The sequence below is a fragment of the Micromys minutus genome, assembly GCF_963924665.1.
Source record: "Micromys minutus genome assembly, chromosome: X".
Taxonomy (NCBI): domain Eukaryota; kingdom Metazoa; phylum Chordata; class Mammalia; order Rodentia; family Muridae; genus Micromys; species Micromys minutus.
This window is the reverse complement of record NC_137970.1, coordinates 54,307,435-54,326,760: the sequence shown is the minus strand read 5'-3', so window position 1 is coordinate 54,326,760 and position 19,326 is coordinate 54,307,435. Positions and strand designations below refer to the sequence as shown.

Sequence of the window (19,326 nt, the reverse complement as noted above, 5' to 3'; positions counted from 1 at the left end):
GCCACCTCCCCTCATTGGCCTGACAGCCTGTCACTCCAACCTGGCTCCCACTTCGGGTAACCATTCACGTAGTTTGGTTGCGTCTTGGCGTGTTTAATGTTGCCAATAACGAGAGATTTTTTTTTAGGGGGAGGGGGGACGCGAGTACATATCGTGCTGCAATTAGTTCATTGAAAACTCAGTCGCTCGCGGAGCGGTCAGGCAGAGACTCCTCTCGGCCTTTTTCCCTCCTGCCTAAGGATCTCCTACGGAGAGCTTCAACAATGCCCAAAAGAAAGGTAAGTGAAATGGGAAGATAGACGGGAGATTTACTACCGAAATACATATTTCCTACGGCAGAGATTTCTATCTTTTTGAAAGAGCATTTTGGCTTCTAGTTTGATTTTTGTGATGTTCTGAATGGAAGGCGAGGGAAAGGTAGCGATCTGTCTGTGTTTGGTTTCGGAAGGTCTCGTATGCAACTGGTAGTTCACTTTTGGCTTGTTTTGTTTAAGGGAGAGAATCGTTTGAGAGGTGTCTCCATGCTGAATTACAAACAGCCATAGCGCTGTGCTGTCGCTTCCTACCCCACCCCCCTTCCTCCGCTTACCCTATTGGAGAACTCTTCTCCCAACCACACTTCCAGCGCCAGCTTCCTCCTCTACCTCCAGCTTTTCTCGGGGAACCGTCCCGTTTGGGGGAAGGAAAGCCCTGGCTTTCTCTTGTTTTTGCCTTTGTTCTTTCCGTTTTCTTTTTTTCCTTTTCCCCCCTCTTCCCTCCTCCACTTCTTGTCATGCCAGATGGCTATGCAATGGTAATCCTGTGCCATTAGGCGGCGCAGACTTCAAACTGTCCTAGAGAAGGGAGAGATTCACCGCTGTAATTAGAAACTTTAGATCTGAGAGATTTGGCACTCTCGGAACTCTCTAGTTAAAGGTGGAAAGGTGATTAGAGAGCCTCGTCCGAGAAACTACTGCCAGTCTTGGATGGTGGGGTGGCGTGGGATTAGTTCACTTTAGACATGGAGAGTTGATCCGAGCTACCAAGGGCTACAGGTCTTCTGTAACCCTTCACTTCAAAATTCCTGTCTCTGCGCAGATAGGAAATAAGTTTGAAGTTCAGTGTTTGCGTGACCCCTCCCCGAGTCTCATACGACTAAACCTGAATGCTGTTTCATTGCTTGGTGAAATCATAAAATAAAATACTGTGTTAATGTAAAAGCCTTAGGATTGTTTTTATATTTTTGTGACTCCATCTGCCTTCCGTATTCCTAGAACATAGAAATGAGGCCGAAATTCCTCAGTGCTCTGGGGCTGTATCATTGAAATAGCTTGGTAATTCCCCGGGTAAAGGGCTACTCAGATACCGAAAGCAATTGTTTCTAATCACCGCCCCCCTTCCCGAGGCTCCCGCCGCCTGGGCCGGGCTCTTTTCGGCTTGTGCAATGGATCTTGCTATTTTGCAGAGCTGACAGCAACCTTGTAGCAGGTAGTGGCGGGAACTTTTAAAATCGGCCGCCTGCTTCTCTGACCTAAACGTTGACATTAGAACAAAGACGTCCTTCCTTGAAAGAATGGTGGGATCATTGTTTTGTATGCAGAACCTGAGGAGGAAAATAGTCCGTAATCAGTAGAGCTGGTGAGATAGATACAATTGCATAGCAAACATAAGGCAAGAAAGGAAACTGCAATAAGCTCCGCCTTAGTTCGTCCGGACCGGCCAACCCTTGTTTTGGCTTTAACATTAGAGCAGGTGGAATTCAAAATGAAAAGGGTTTGTTCTTAAGTGACGTTATTTATTCAAAAGTATGACACGGACTCTTTGTAAACGGGTCTTAAGCATGAACTTGCATCTTGGTACACGTTTCATGTTATTAAAACAGTAGGTGTAGAATAGCTGCTAGAAAGCAACACGTGGCTGCTGGAACAGGAACCCAGGGAAGCAGTCACAAGTGTCTAAAGTTGTAATTATAACCCACTGGCGACATTTTCTGGTCTATATTTTCATATTGATTAATCTATTTTTTTTCTTTTTGTATTTTCTTCCTCTACATAGGCTGCAGGTGATGCGAGCCAGGAGGTGAGTGTCTTTAGTTTGTGAGTTTCTCTGGGGGGACAAAACCACACCCATTTCAGAAACTGAAGACACAGCATTAGGTAAAAATGCTGGTAGTTATATCTGTACCACATGAGCACTAACGTTGTGTCTGCCAGTGCTGTCTCAAAGCACACTGACAAAACAAATGGCTGACGGTTTGGCGTTCCAGACCCTACTGTGCTTGTTATAAGATCCAGAGAGCACCTTAGGCTCAAATTCTGCTTTGTCAGGCAGTTGGTGAGCAGAAATATATTTTAATTTTAAAATGTGCTCTTCAGAAATAGCCATCTTGCTGATTTGTCTCAGTGAAAGAAGCTTGTCATGGGATTTCTGAGCATATATGAAAGGTTTCAGGGGTTGGATCAGATGTGTCTATGACATTTCTTATCAAAATTTATCACTTCCTTAATAGCAACATTTACACAGTGCTACACCAAATATTTTCTCAGTGAAAATAATTCTAGATTTGTATATACATATTTTTTGACTATTTTTTTTCTACTTCCAGCCAAAGAGAAGATCAGCTCGACTGTCTGCTGTAAGTGGTATATATAAAATGCTGCCCATGTATCATGGAATTGAGTTTTTAAAATTGGGAAACCTGCATAATATTATGTTTAATACAAGGTTTTGAAGGTTTATGGGAGAAACTTTATACATTAAGGAAAAGGGTTCTTTTCCTAGTGCTTGGCTTAAATTGTACTTATGGATTTCATTGTTAGTGCTCTTTCTTCAAATATGATTTCTTCTTTTCTCATATAATGACATTTTTTGATACAGATGCCTGTGCCCTTTACACCGGAGTTGAAACCTAAAAGAGCATCAACTTCAAGGGTAAATATTCAAATTATAAGATTAAGGAAAATATTTTTTTTAGAAATAAATTTTGAAAGTACACGTACCTGATCCTTTAGTTTTCTTCATACCTTGCTTAGACAGAAATCTAATGTAAAATATGGGGCATATAGGTCTACTGGATTGTGAATATTTGTATATGTTTTATGATTGGATGGATTGTAGAGCATTTTTATTTGGTAGTTTCAACACAATATTGTAAATATAAAATAAAAATGTTGGCGGGTAGACCCATTAAATGTGTATGCCTTTGAGATTTACCAATATCTCTGGGAAAACAAAGTCCATAAACTGCAGTAACTCAATAGTATTATAATGATAGCAGTAACTAATACTTGATAATGCTTCAGGAAGTGCCTATCATGTTTGTTGCTTTAAATGGAGTCAACTGCTTCTATATAGACTTTGGTGCTTGTATTTTATAGCCAATGACAGGCTGAAAGGGAAGTAAAATTAATATTAGGTTCACTGTTAATTGCTTTATAAAAATGTTTATTGATAATTACAAAAATCAGAAAACATTATAGTTATAAAAATATTTGATGAGGAGAAGCCAGTAAGAAGTGTTTCTCCATGGCTGCTGCGTCACCCCTGCTTCCAGGTTTCTGCCCTGACTTCCCTAGATGATAGACTATAAATAAGTACTCCCCTCTTCAAAAAACACTCCAGAAGAATATTTGAATACTTACCTGGCAGGGAAATACCATGATCACGAAGGTGGTTTTTCCAGGGAGCAGCTTATTATCCATTGCACTCCACATATGCTGACCCCTGTGACTTCCGCAGCTACAGGAAACTTGACTGCACATTGGTGGTCGTGGGGGACTAGATTTCCCCTGTGGGGGGAATCAATTTTGACATCATGTAATCTCATCATTTTGTGACTGAAGACACACAAAACTATGGCCATTCTTGTAAGATGCTTTTTTATATTTTTTATTTTAAAATCCCTTGTTTAATTGTCTCAGTCAGTCAATTTATTTATATATTGATGCAGCACCAGATATATGGAAGGTATGGAAAGTATAGGAGTAAACCATAAGGGGTGTTATATAATCATGTATTATAAAAAGTACTTATCTTTCTCAGATCTGTTCCTTATTTGAAAACAGAATAATAGCTTTTTACGTACATTGCAATACATAATTTCTAATGTAATTCCATATGTGTTTTCTCAATTTTCCAACAATATCCCTTTGTTGTGAGTGATGTTATCCTTTTGTGTATGAAAACACAGTCTGAGAGATTTATACCATTATCTCTCAAGATCACTCTATGTAAGTGAAAGATCTAGGGTTTAAACATTTTTATTTCTGGCATCTGGCATCTTTCTTCTGTATATATATACTTAACCAACATACTTTGTTATAGCAAAACTTTAAAAAGGCCTACAGATATAAAGATTAAAACAGTTGCATCCTATGGTGATCTCTTCTAGATGTGTCTAAATTGATGTTCTAACATGACATTTCTTTTAATTACTACCAGTGGAGACTTTATAATTCCAGCCTTCTTGTTAATGATTAGACTAGACAGCAATCAACTGACTTTTGGTAAGAGACATTCAATTTATCCAGCTAACCTGATGCTGGCAATTGGACCTTGGTGGGCAATAGTCAACGCTAACTTGTTACTTCTCATTACACTCATCATAAAAGTATATTTCTTTAATTTATATCAGGTTAACAGAATACATACATAATGCTGCTTTAGAAGTATCACTGAGAAAGTTATACGTTAATTTTATTGCTATCAGATTTATGTATAGTATGTTAAAAATCTTTTTTATCAGCTGTTAATGGATCTTTAGCTATCGGATTAACATAGCAGCTAAACTCTGTCTTTTTATTCTTGTGTTCCTTGGCAGAAAACAAAGACCACAAATGTTGTGGAAGAAAATAAAGACACAGGTACCATAACCATTCCTGAAACCAAGCCAGAAGTTGGTAAAGAAGAATGCAACATGGAAAATGCTGAAAATGGAGAAGCCAAAATTATTGAGGTACCAGGCAATCTATCTTCTTGAAAACATAACAACTCAAGTGAAAATAATGGAATTTTCTTTTTACTGTAAAAACAGAAATATTGAACAAATAGTGGTTTTGTGGCAAAACGGTATCTAAATAGAAAATGAATGAAAAATATTAGCATTGCAGGTAACTTTAGCACAAATAGTTGGTTAGCATTAATATTGATTTAACAATGCCAGTAAGGAATGAATTACAACAAATATAATTCTCTCATTAAATATAAGCCAAGCTTTAATTTCTTTTGTAAGCTTATGGTTATTTGTAACTTCTTTTTCAAGAGAATTGCATTTTATTTTTATTTCTTCTATAAATGATAAAATAAACTGTCTTAGAATTTTTTGTTTCAGATCAGGTCTCCTGGAGCCTTGGATGGCCTCGAACTCATTATATAGCCAAAAATGACCTGGAACTTTTGGTCCTCCCTGTCTCCACTTCCTCTTCTGGTCCTCCTTACCTCCCCCTACTAAGTGCTATGATTACAGACCTGCACTACCATACAAACCTAAGTTATGTAAGGCTGGTGACCCAACATAGAGCTTCATTTATTCAAGCACTCTATCAACTGAGTGACATGGCCAGCAATGTGTCATGAATTCAATGAGTGCTATATATTAATGTATACTACATTTTAGGTATTCTAGTGAAATACCAAAATTGAGGTATCAAACATGTGCATGAATGTAATATCTAAGTAATCATCCAGGATTTTCAACTAATTTTTGTTTTTAGAAAGCACAAATATCTTGCAAGTCAGGGGTAAGTTTGTCTCTGAGGTTAAGGCCTGGTCAACATAGTGAGTTCCAGGACAGCCAGAGCTACATAATGAAACCCTGTCTGGAAAAAACACCAAAAACCACACAAATCTTAGTGTTTAGCAGTACATGTCTGCTACCTCAGTGTCTTAGGGTTTTATTACTGTAAAGAAACACCACAACCATAACAATTCATATAAAGAAAAGCATTTAATTGGGGCTGGCTTACAATTTCAGAGGTTTAGTCCATTATTTTCATGGCAGGACCATGGCAGCATGCAGGCAGACTTGGTACTGGAGTAATAAACAGCTGAGAGTTCCACAACTGGATTTGCAGATAGCAGGAGGAGAGACTAACACTGGGCCTGGCTTGGGCTTCTTAAACCTCAAAGCCCACCCATAGTGACCAACACAAAGCCACACCTCCTTCTATAAGGCAATACCCAATCTTTCTCAAGTAGTGCCACTCCATGATGATTAATCATTAAAATATAGTAACCTACCATGGCTGTTTATATTCAAACCAACCAGACAATATTTGGTAATTAGAAGCCAGAGAATCACTGTGAATTCAAGACCAACCTGGGCAAGATCTTGTCTCAAAAGAACAGAAAAGTGGCATTATTTCCCAAAGATTTTATCTCCATATGTTTCACTTACTGAGAATTTATGACAACGAATAAATAATCTTTGTTTAATAATCTTTATTTACTTTGTTTCATTATATTTGTAATGGATAGTACTCATATAGACATGATTCACTAAAGTTATGGTTGCAGACATCTATTTGTGGCTCTTTGTATCAAGATACTTACATATTGTTTGGACTATTTTCCTTATGTAGGAAAACTACTTTCAGCAAATGAAATATAAGTAGACCTTTCATGAAACATGTATGATCGATCTAAATTTGAGAGACAAAACAGCTCTAAATTTATAATTTTTTTCCTCATTTCTAGGCACCCATTCCTAAAATGGAAGCTGCGGAAGTAAAAGAACAGATAAATGAAAACACTGAAGAAGATGGAGGAGAAAAGAAAGATGCAGTGGCAGCAGAAGGCAAAGATGATGAGCTAGAAGCAAACATTCAAGATGTGGATAAAAATGAAGATGGAAAAGAACACGAAGATACAGGTGAGGAGACAGAAGATGGAAAAAGGGAAGAAGGCCTAAAAGAGAAACCAGGGGCATCAGAATGTGAATATGCAAAGGAGGCCAAAGATGATGAAAAGAAAGGAGACAATGAAAAAGAAGATGACAAAGAAGAAGACAATGGGAAGAAGGAAGAAGAAAAAGACGACAAAAAGGGGGAAGCTGAAACAGAAGAGGAAGAAGTGAAAGAACAGAAAGAAGAAACTATGGAGTATGATTGGAAATGCAAAGAGGAAGAAAACAAGGAAGAGGGAAAGGAAGGACAGCCTGAGGAAGATGGAAAGGAAGGTCAGCCTGAGGAAGATGGAAAGGAAGATCATCATGATGAAGATGGAAAGGAAGATCAGCCTGAGGAAGATGGAAAGGAAGAGCAGTATAAGGAAGATGGAAAGGAAGGTCAGCATAAGGAAGATGGAAAGGAAGGTCAGCATGAGGAAGATGGAAAGGAAGGTCAGCATGAGGAAGATGGAAAGGAAGGTCAGCATAAGGAAGATGGAAAAGGAGATCAGCATGAGGAAGATAGAAAGGAAGGTCAGCATGAGGAAGAAATAAAAGAGAAGGGTGATGGAAAAGAGGAGGATAGAAAGGAGGAAGAAGAGCAAGAGGTTGCTGCAGGTGAAGGAAATGATGAAAACAAGATGGAGGCAGAAGAAGCTGAAAACAAAGACTTCAAACAAGATGGAGAGAAAGAGGAGCCTCTGAGCATTGTCTAAAACTGCCCTCTGTGAGATCATAATTTGGTAACACATACCTTCCTGTTGTAATGTTAATAGAGATAAATATTTTTATCAGATATTTTATAAACAGTGCTTTTCTTTATCATCATTCAATCTCAGATCATCACCATACAGGTTATTAGTTGCAAAATACCTAACATAACACCTTTATTCATTTTGTGATTATAGTAGTACAAAATATAAAATGTATACTTGCAACTTTGTGAATTTCATTGTGTGTAAGTTATGTATTAAATCTTTGAGTTTCAATTTTATTCTTATACATGGTAATTTTGCAGAATAAGAGAATTCCAAAAGAAAGAGTTTGGCACAACTTTACTGTAGTTCTCTAGGTTGCTTTTATAAAGAAGGTCAACTATTTTCAGGCAATGCTAAGAGTTAGAATTGCCAATACCAAATATAACTGTAAATTAGTAGCTTGGAAAAAAATATAAAATTTTAATTTCATTTTTGAAGAAATTTGAATGTTTATTTCAGGAGGGCAGTTTTGATTATATGTGTATGCACAAAATTTTGCTGGATTTACCGTAATAAAAGAGTTCCACAAAGATGATTATGGTTTGTGATATTTCAAAAATTATAGTTTAATAAAATATTAGTTTCCTTAATTTTTATCCCATCTGGTGTTCAAGAAAGCATTTGAGAATTTTTTCCTTGAAATACAATTATAAAGTATGATGTTCACTATTTAATCATTTTAAAATATGAAGTGTATGTTCATATTTCATAATAACATAGATATGTTCATAAAACCCATTAATTTTTATAACTTAAGGATATTCCATCCAGTCAAAGCACATTTTATTTTTCATGGATATTCCTATTGTTTCTAATGGTATCAGTTACAAATCGGCAGTGAACACTCACTAGTTTTTGAGTTACTCTATGATCAGTGGTGACATGTAGTAGCTTTTATTTAATTAATAATGAATCCATATTAATGAATCCATATGATTCTCTTGTAACTTACAAGAGTGCTATGCATTTTTAAGATGTAAGAATTCAGCTGTAGAGATGGCTCAGTGTTTAAGAGCACTGGCTGCTCTTCCAGAGGTCCTGAGTTCAATACCCAACAAGTACATGGTGCCTCACAACCCTCTTCTTGTGTGTCGGAAGACAGTGTACTCATATAAATAAAATAAATACATAAATAATTTTTAAAAGAAATTCAAAGCTCTACAAGGGGGAAAACCCCCTGACTCCAGATGGCATTGTCTGGCATCACTGGGAGGGGAGCACCTTGATCCTGTGGAGGCTCTATGGCCCAGTGTAGGGGAAATTCCAGGGTGGGGAGGCATGAGTGAGTGGGGGAGCACCTTAAAAGATGCAAAGGGAAGGGGGTGAGGAGCGATGGGATGGGGTTTATGAAGGGTAATAATCAATAAAAAATAAATTAAAAAATAGTTGGAGGTAAAAGCAGGAATGATGTTCAACGGACATCATTATTATACAAGGGCAGAAAACACTGCCATAGCATCCCGCATGAATTTGTCGTTTTAATCTATTCTGTTGTCAGTGGTCAGAGTGACACTACAAGTGTTTTCTCTGTACATAAGTTTTCTTTTCATCTGCAACCCTGTCCTCTGTACAAAGTAGTCAGCTCTACCTGATAACATTAATTGTGTAATGCATTTGTACAACCAGAACAGGGATTGCAACCATAGAGTTGTTCTTTTATACTCTTACACTCAAGTAAACTTTTCTTCCATAGATCTTACTTCATTTATGGATTTCATATTCACCATACCGTAAAAAAAATATTTTTGTATAATTTCTCTAAGTCTCAATAGTATCAAAATGGAAAAGAGTTAGAGTAGAAGGAGTGCTAGAGGGCATCCAACCACTGGAATGAGAACGGGTCCTAAATGTAGGAGCTAGAGAAAGGACTGAAGGAGCTGAAGGGGTTAGCTTCACATAGGAAGAGCAACATTATCAACCAACCAGACCCCCCAGAGCTCCCAAGGACTAAACCACCAACCAAAGAGCACCATGGATGGACCCATGACTCCAGTTGCATATGTAGCAGAGGATGACCTTGTCTGGTATCAATAGGAAGAAAAGCCCTTGGCCATGTGAAGGCTCCTTCCCCCAGAGTAGGGGAATGCCAGGACAGTGAGGTGGGAGGGAATGGGTGGGTGGGTAGGGGCAACACCCTCATAGTGGCAAGGAAGGGGGTATGAAATAGGAGGACTCCAGAGGGGAATCTGGGAAAGGGGATGACATTTGAAATGTAAGAAAATATCCAGTAAACAATAATGATTGCATTTAAAAAAAAAAAAAAGGAGTGCCAGCTGATTCACACACAAGGTATCTGTAGGTATCGGTAAAAAATGTGATACAAATCTATAGTAAAGTGGTCTTATCTAAAGATGTGGAGAAATAGCCAGAGTATAAAAAGGCACTCTATAGGACTCACTATAGAAAACAAATTACTCGTGAAGATCACTTAACATTTCCTTAGTAATAGGAGACATCTTTGTTTATGTCATCAGCAGCACAAGATTTTGGTAAAACTGATAGAATGAGTGATTTGGTACTGTATAGTGCTAAAATTTTATCTAAAATTTTGCAGTGTGACTTTAAAGTTTTCTTCATTGGTCAGTATGATATAGGATAAAAAGAGAATGCATGCCATAATCAAAGTTTTCTTAGAAGAATGAATTTTCTTGGATAAATAAACAAATTAAAATTATACTGCCCATGCTCCAGTGGATGGTCCCACACCAGTGACCATATGGGCAGTACTAATTAGAACTAGTGGTTATAAAGAGGACATATATAAAGTTGGGAGGAAGAAGGTATTGGGGGAACCTGGCAGGAGTTGGAGGGAACATGAGGGTGCACAAAATCACAATACATTGTATGCATCCATGAATGGCTCAAATAAAAAACATTGTATATGTATGAAAAACAAAATAAATTTAACAAAAATCACCCTGTACCTTATAACTAGAGTATTAAATTAACCTTATCTCCCTATGGTCAAATACCTAAAACAAGTTAGTAGAGAAAGGATTTCTTTGGCCCACAATTCAGAGAAGGCAGTCCATCTGGATAAGGAAGTAATTGTGACTAAAATGGAGGTGCTTGTGTCCGTGGGAACTTGCTGCTGAGCTTGCTCACATGATTCCTTCCAGTAAGCAGGAAGGTCATATGCAATGGCCCAGGGTTATAACCCTCAGGGCCTACCTCCCATAACCTACTTCCTTCAACTAGGTTCTACCTCCTAAAGGTTCTACAGACTCAACCAACAGAACAATTATCTCAGTGTCAAATAAACCCAAAAATTGTCTAGGGACATTTTTCATTAAAAGCACAGCAGTAAATAATTTATAATTCAGTTTGTTGAAATAAATTGAGAAAAGAACAATTAAAAATAAATTTTAGGAGTGTGTCTGCTACCTTACATAAGGAATCTATATTTGTTTGTCTAAATATATAAATACAACCTACTGAGGTTTATTTTGTTGTTGTTGTTGTTGTTTGTATACATATAATTTCAGAGCTGAGCACATGCTATGGTATTGGGTAACCAGATATCAAAAACATACTTTTGCAGAGAATCACACATGGACCCAATGCACAGATCAAAAACTCTGACCCAGAATTGTTCCTGTCTAAAAAAAACTTTAGGGACAAAAATGGAGAAGAGCCTGAGGGAAAGGAGGTCCAGGGACAAGCTCAGATTGGCATCCATCTCAGAGGGGGTGGGGCCCAAGGCCCAACACTATTACTGATGCTATAGGGTACTCACAAAACGGGGCCTATCAAAACTACTGCCCTTCAAAAGACCCAACAAGCAGCTAAAAGAGTGAGATACAGATATTTACACCCAACCAATGGACAGAAGCTGGTGACTCCTGTGGCTGAGTTAGGGAAAAGCTGGAAGAAGCTGAGGAGGAGGGTGACCCTGTTGGAGGACCAGAAGTCCCAATTAACCTGGAGCCTAGAGATCTCTAAAAGTGGGCAACCAATCAGGTAGCATACACGATATGTGTCAGACCCCCTGACACATATATAACAGAGGACTGCCTGGTTTGGCCTCAGTAAGAGAAGGTGCTTGAGAGACTGTAGTTCCCAGGGAGTGGGGAGGCCTTTTGGGTTAGGTTTGGGTGACAATATCCTTTTGGAGACTAGGGGAGGAGAAATGGGATGAGGAACTGTTTTCAGGCAGACCAAGAGGGGGATAACAACTGGTTTGTAAACATAAATTAAAGATATTTTTTTAAATGATGAATAGAAAAAAAAGAATTAAAATTTTGAAAATGTTAATGAAGCACTTTTGCAAAATTAAAAAAAAAAAGTCCTTTTAAAACAAGTTGCTTAACATCATAAGTGGAGGAAAAAAACCCACCAAATCTGCTGTGGCTGTGCCACACCTGTGTTAAAAATTAAATTACATCAAATCTGTAATGGCTTATAATGGAAAGTAAATAGTTCATTTGAATTTTATTTTTAGAATATAGATGCTTCTTATTATGATATTTACATGATGGATACAATTAATTCTTATCATAAAAAGCAGATGGTGCTACCTGTATAAGAACTACATGAAATGAGCCTTTCATATTCCATCAAGGATAGGGGAGGGGTTCTTGAGATTCCACCCTTCTCTGAAAAGCCATTAGCAGTTAATGGCTACTGGAAGAGGAGGAAGAGGAAGAAGAGGAGCCGACATGGTATTCAGTGCTGTAGCCACTAGGAAATTGCCCTTGATCTAGTAAATAATCTCCTACCTGTGTTCAAGCAAACAAGAGTGATTATACTCAGAAAATCACAAGAAGTTGATGAGGGGGACCAAAGAGAAAGAGGTGAACTTAGAGGAAAGAATTTGAGCAAGATGAGGAGGAGGATAAGAGAGAGGAAAGAAGATATACATATGTCAGAAATACCTTAAACACTTGTATGAAATTATGAAAGGATTAATATTTTTAAAAAAGGAAGAAAGAATTGACTATTTAGAGAAGCTTGAATCCTATCACCTATTCTTAATAAGTAATTCATCTACTGGGGTTAGGGCCATTGGAGTAGACCTGGGAAGAATTATGGTGAGAAGAAGGCATATCAATCTGATTGAAGCTCATTGTATAATACTCTTGAATCATTAGTAAATATTACAGTAAAATGATATGAATTACCTGTATTTCATAAAAATAATAATATTCAAAATGATATTGATTTCTTTAAGAAGAAAATATAAGTAGATGTTTATTAGTTCTCTAGATTCACAGAATGTATGGACTATATCTCTATATTTATTTATAGGAAATTTATTATGATAACTTACAGTCTGTAGTCCAAATCCCCAACAATGGGCAGTTGTGAATTGGAAGTCCAAGAATCTAGTAGTTCCTCAGTCCCACAAAACTAGTTGTTTCAGCTGGTCTTCTATAGAAAGAGATTCCAAAAGTTTTGGTGGTAAGTAAGTGCAAGCAGGCAAAAAGAGTGAATCTTCCTTCTTCCATTGTCCTTGTGTAGGTCTCCAGCAGAAGGTGTGGCCCAGCAGAAGGTGTGGCCCAGATTAAAGGCATATACCACAAAGGCTTGATCTGGGACTTGTTTTATCCCAGGCTGACTTTGAACTCAGAGATCTTCTTGCCTCAGTATCCTAGGATTAAAGGCATGTACTACTTTGCCTAGATCTAAACTTTTCACAGCCACTGTGCCTCAAGATCTCCACGACAAAGTCCAGGTCAGAAACTTGTGTCTTCTAGGCTCACTATCTGGATCACAGGTGAACCCTCTGATTCTGGATTGTAGTTCATTCCAAATATACTCATGCTGACAACCAGAAATAGCCATTACAAGGTAAAAGCCCAATTTAACATAGAGTAATAATAGTTTTCCAATATTGTCCTTTTTAGTCAAGTTGATCTGTATTCAAATATAAGAAAGTTGGTAAACAGGAATGTGAAGTCATGATTCATTGAGAAGTTATCGGTCAGTGTAAGCTATCACAGTTCATTCTGTTTTTCTTCTTTCAATGACAATTTTCCCTTTTAAAGATGTACATAAGCACTTTGACTACATATACATGACCCACATACAGTGCATGAGGAGACCAGACGAGGAATTTAGATGCACTAAGACTGGAGTTACAAATATTTGAAGGCCACTATGTGAGTGCTGTGAATGAAACCTAGGTCCTCTTAGGGAACAGAAAACATAACAATTGAACCATTACTCCATCCCCCAAGTACATTCTTTTAAACTTTGTATTTTTACTTTAACCTTCTAATCTGTAGTGAGATTTACTATCCATTAGACCACTTGCCCCTCACAACCTTGTGATGGTTTGTATATGCTTGGCACAAGGAGTGGTACTATTAGAAGGTGTGGCCTTGTTGGAGGAAGTGTGCAACTTTGGGGGTGGGCTTGGAAACATTCCTCCTAGCTGCCAGAAGATGCTTAGTCTGTTTCTGGCTTCCTTCAGATAAAGATGTAGAACTCTCATCTCCTACTGCACCATGCCTGCCTGGGTGCTGCCATGCTCTCGCCTTGATGATAATGGACTGAACCTCTGAACCTTTAAGCCATCCCCATTTAAATGTTGTCATTTATAAGACTTGCCTTGGTCATGGTGTCTGTTCACATCAATAAAACCCTAACTAAGACAGAAATTGGTACCAGGGACTGAGGTACTGCTGTGATAGGCCTGACCATGCTTTTGTTTGGAAGAATGTGGATTTGGGGATTTTGGTTTTGGAAAGCCATGAAAGGCTTTAAATGGGGCTTACTGTGCTATCCTAGTAGGAATATTAAAGACTTGTTACTGAGAGTGATTTTAAATTATCCAACTTGGCCAAAGCAGTTTCATGGAGAATTTCAATATGTGGCCTAGAGACTGTTTTTGAAGTATTTTGGTGAAGAATATGGCTGATTTTGGCCTTGTCCAAAGAGTCTGCCTGAGATTAGGGTGAAGAGATTGAGATGAATTGTTTTGAAAAATTCTCAAAACAGCACGGTGTAAATTCTGCTGTATAGTTACTAAAGTTCACTCTTATCAAGAGTATTTTAATGAAATGGAGCAAGTTAAGAAAGGAAAATACAAAATATATGGTTCACATATTAAAGGGACACCAGCAAGTGAAATGAAGCTGAATTCTGTGTTCAAGAATATTAAATTGAATTAAGGAAATAATAACCTTGGGGCAAGATCCCACCCAGCCATGTTAGCTCCAGGCAACCTAGTACAAACTTTTAATCCCGGGAGGCAAAGACGTGCAGATCTCTGAGTTCAAGGCCAGCCCAAAAGTTCTAGGTAAACAAAAGCTTAAATCCAACAATGGTGGTAAATGCCTATATCCCTAGGAGATAGGCGTACAGATCTCTAAATTCAAGGTCAATCTATAGAGCAAGATCCAGGCCAGCCAAGCTTAGGTAGTGAATGAGTTAGAAATGAGGAAGCTAGTGATGATGTAATAGAACAAGGTGGCACGTTCCAACTCCTAGAAGCAGTACAACTCGGCAGCTTTGGTCATGTGTCTATGTTTAAGAGGAGAAGGAGACTACTAAGACAATTGATCCTGGTTAGCTGGAACAAAGGAATTAGTGATGATTAAGAAGAGACTAGCATCACTGAGGTGAAATCTGGGAAATGTATTCTGAGAGCACAAAAAGCTATGTTCCGGAGACAGCCAAGGTTGCACCTTAAGCTGCAGCTGTACTTGGTAATGTGTAAGAGTCACCGAGGTGGCACTGGTTTTGAAGGCATGAAGGCATCATGAAGAACAGCTGAGACTTGGGACTATGAGAGGCCATAAGGCCCTTGGTGAAAGTACAGCCTCAGGTGTATCTGACAATCCAGGACTGAGGGTCATGCAGAGTTGAGGCTTGGCACCATGAAGGGAGCCTATGAAAGGCTATTGGTGAAGCCTAGTTGCAATGTAAGACCCCAGTATATTGGAGATGCCAGAACCATGGGATGATCACCAAGAACAACAGCAACAGTGTTATATTAGAGAGGGCAGTGCTGGAGAAGTGAGGCCAGCCATACTGAGGAACCCAGAAGATCATGTGTGGATACTAGACATTGAAAGAAGCTATAATATTGAAGCTGTCTTAGAGACTCAAATATGTTAAAGATACTTGGGATACCTGCCAAGGAAAGCTAACAGGGAGTAGAGCCAGCTCAAGAGAAGGAAGTTTATTACAGTCAACAAAGATGAACAAGGAGATGAAGATCTGAAGAATGCTTTGAAATCAGACTTGGAGTTTACCTAGTTGGTTGTCTGTCTTAATTCAGGGATTATAGTTAAGTGGTTGGATGAATCTCAGAAGAGACTTGAACTTTGGACTTTTAACATTGTTGATACTGATATACACTATGGGAACTTTGAAAGTGTAGTTTTTTTATTATGCTATGTTTACATATGGCCCCCATAGACTCATGTGCTTGATCAAGCCGATGGGGGCCAGAGAGTGGAATATGATGGTTTGTATATGCTTGGCACAAGGAGTGGCACAATTAGAAGATGTGGCCTTTTGGAAAGAAATGTGTCACTCTGGAAGTGGGCTTTGAGACACTCCACCTAGCTGCCTGAGGATTCTCAGTCCATTCCTGGCTTCCTTCAAATGAAGATGTAGAACTATCAGCTCCTCCTGCACTATGCCTCCTTGGATGCTACTATGCTCTTGCCTTGATGATAATGGACGGAACTTCTGAACCTGTAAGCCTGCCCCATTTAAATGTTGTCATTTATAAGACTTGCCTTGGTCATGGTGTCTGTTCACAGCAATAAAACCTTAAGATAAACCTTGTCATCAATAATTTTTATTTTATTTTTCATGTATTCTTTAATCTTGTTTTTACAGTCCAGACTTTATCCCCTTCCTATAGCATCAGTAATAGTTTCAAGCCTTGGAGCCTCCCCTTGAGCTGGACCCCAAGTTGGGCTGGGCACTGGACCTTGTTTTCTTCAGGCTCTTCTCCATTTCCATTTCTGCAATTTGTTCAGACTGGAACAATTATGGGTGAGAGTTTTTGACTGTAGAATGGTAACCCCAACACTCTACTTGATCCCATGTCTTTGTACTCTAGATGTTCCTCTCCCCACTGTAGGGCATTTCATCTAAGAACTCCCTCTGAGTCCTGAGAGTATCACCTCCCGGGTCCCTGGTACATTCTAGACGGCGCTCCCCACCTCCTACCTCCTGAGGTTGCCTGTTTCCATTCTTTGTGCTAGATGTCAGGACTTCACTACTGTTCCACCCATCACCACCACCCAATACCTGATCATGTTCCTCTCTTCCCCTCCTAGTATCTTTTCCCACCAAGGTTCCTCTCTCCATCCCTCCTTTCTCCTGTGTTTGCTTTTTTCTCCCTCCCAAGTGTGAATGAGGTGTTCTCATTTGGGAACTTTTGCTTGTTAACCTTCTTGAGTTCTGTGGATTATACCCTAGATATTTTGACTGTATTTTTTGACTAATACCTGCTGATTAGTGAGTACATACTGTGCATGTTCCTTTGTTTCTGAGTTACCTCACTCAGGATGATATTTTCTAGTTTCATCCATTTGCCTGCAAAACTCATGATGGCCTCATTTTTAGTAGTTGACTAGTAGTCCATTGTATAAATTAACCACATTTTCTGTATTCATTCTTCTGTTTTGGGATATCTGGGTTGCTTCCAGGTTCTGGTTATCACAAATAAGGCTACTATGACCATGTGGCATGGTAGGGCATGTTTTGAGTATATTGAACACATTAATATTTTAAAATTTTGTTTTATTTTTATAACCTGAACTCTTTCCTACTTCATGTTTACTTTTTTCTCTTCATTCTGCTCAAATTATGAATACATTCTTATTCTTTGCTTCATATTAAGTTTACAAGTTTGCTACTGCTCCTTTGGGCTTTGGATTCAATAATAATATTTCTATAAATGCATTGTGGTTTTAAACATAAATTTAATGTTATTTATGTGTATGTGTATTTCATCTGTATGTATGTATATCTGTGTACCACTTATGTTCTTGGTGCCAGCAGAAGCCAGAAAATGAAATTGGATCCCTCTGGAACTAGAACTAGAGATGGTTGCAACCAGATATGTAATGAGTATTGAATCCTATAGAGAAAAAATAAATTCTCTTAACAACTGAGCCATCTCATCTAGAAAATATCATCTTGAGTGAGGTAACCCACTCACAAAAGAACACACACATCATGTACTCACACTGATAAGTGGATATTAGGCAAAGAGCTTGGAACACCCATGATTCAACTCATGGACCACATGAAGCTCAAGAGGAAGGAAGACCAGAGTAGATACTTCAGTCCTACTTAGAAGGGGGAACAAAATACTCAAAGGTAGTAAAGGGTGGGAAGTACTTGAGAGGAAAGGAGAAGGGGGTAGGGAAAAAGAGCAGGATCAGGTGTGGGAAGAGGCAGGAGAGATGTACAGAGGGTCAGGAAATTGAAAAGAGGCATGTAGCAATGGAGGATGGCGAACTAGGGGTAGCCACCAGAAAGTCCCAGATGACCCCATGGGGATGACATTAGCTGAAAGGGGAGGGAGAACCTATAAAGACCTTATCCAGAAGTTAGGCATGGTTCCCCTGGTGGAAGGATGGGCCTGAAGGAAAGGCCATCCAGAGACTGCCCCACATGGGGAATCCATCCCACATGCAGACACCAAACCTGGACACTGTTGCTGATGCCAAGAAGTGCTTGCTGACAGGATCCTGATACAACTGTCTGCTGAGAGGCTCCTCCAGATCCTAACCAGTACAGATGCAGATGCTTGAGGCCAACCATTTGACTGATCACAGGGAACCCAATGGAGGAGTTAAGGGAAGAACTAAAGGAGCTAAATGGACCTTAATTGGCATCAATGGGAGGGGAGGTCCTTGGTCCTGTGAAAGCTTGATGCCCCCAGTGTAGCAGAATGATAGGGCAGTGAGGCAGGAGTGTGTGTGTGGGTGCACCCTCATAGAATCAGGGTAAAGGGGGAGGAGGAGTCCAGTGGAGAAACCACAGCAAGGGTTGGATAACCTAATACACTGGAAAAGCAACATTTTGACTTAAAATCAAACTTCATTATGATGATAGAGGACCTTTAGAAGGACATAAATAACTCCATTAAAGAAATACAAGTGGGGCTAGAGAGATGGCTCAGCAGTTAAGAGTGCTGATTGCTCTTGTAGAGGTCCTGAGTTCAAATCCCAACAACCACATGGTGGCTCACAACTATCTGTAATGGGATCTGATGCCCTCTTCTGGTATGTCTGACAGCTACAGTGTACTCATAGAAATAAAATAAAATTTTAAAAACAGAAATACAAGGAAACACAGGTAAACTGGTTGATTCAATTAAAAAGGAAACACATGAATCTCTTAAAGAAATACAGAAAACACAACCAAACAGGTGAAGGAATTGAACAAAACCATCCAGGATCTAAGATGGAAATAGAATATAGCATAGAAAACATTAATACACCACTCAGAGAAAACCAAACATTCAAAATGCTCCTAACCCAAAATATCCAGGAAATCCAGGACACAATGAGGAGAAGACCAAAACTAAGATTATAGGTATAGAATAGAGCAAAGATTCCTAACTTAAAGAAAATACCAGTAACTACCTTTAAAAATATATAGAAAACTTTCCTAACCTAAAGAAGGAGATAAACATGCAAGAAGTCTATAGAACTTCAAATAGACTGGAAAAGAAAAGAAATTACTGTCATCACAATATAGTCAAAACACCAAATGCACAAAACAAAG

The 19,326-nt window shown here is 38.7% G+C and overlaps 1 protein-coding gene across 1 annotated transcript; it reads left to right on the top strand.

The window, feature by feature from the left end:
* Nucleotides 1-138: 138 nt before the first annotated feature.
* Nucleotides 139-8,140, top strand: LOC308414641 (uncharacterized protein). The gene is made up of 6 exons (XM_080909877.1): nucleotides 139-278; nucleotides 2,035-2,058; nucleotides 2,585-2,614; nucleotides 2,857-2,910; nucleotides 4,799-4,933; nucleotides 6,673-8,140. Exons 1-6 carry the CDS (start codon nucleotides 264-266, stop codon nucleotides 7,576-7,578), a joined length of 1,164 nt encoding a protein of 387 aa, XP_080766003.1. The 5' UTR covers nucleotides 139-263; the 3' UTR covers nucleotides 7,579-8,140.
* The last annotated feature ends 11,186 nt before the right edge of the window (nucleotides 8,141-19,326 follow it).

Excerpts from the sequence above, each read along its gene's own strand:
- LOC308414641 (XM_080909877.1), top strand. Across the intron at positions 2,059-2,584 it reads CAGGTGATGCGAGCCAGGAG|CCAAAGAGAAGATCAGCTCG; the intron begins GTGAGTGTCTTT and ends TTCTACTTCCAG. Across the intron at positions 4,934-6,672 it reads GAGAAGCCAAAATTATTGAG|GCACCCATTCCTAAAATGGA; the intron begins GTACCAGGCAAT and ends CCTCATTTCTAG.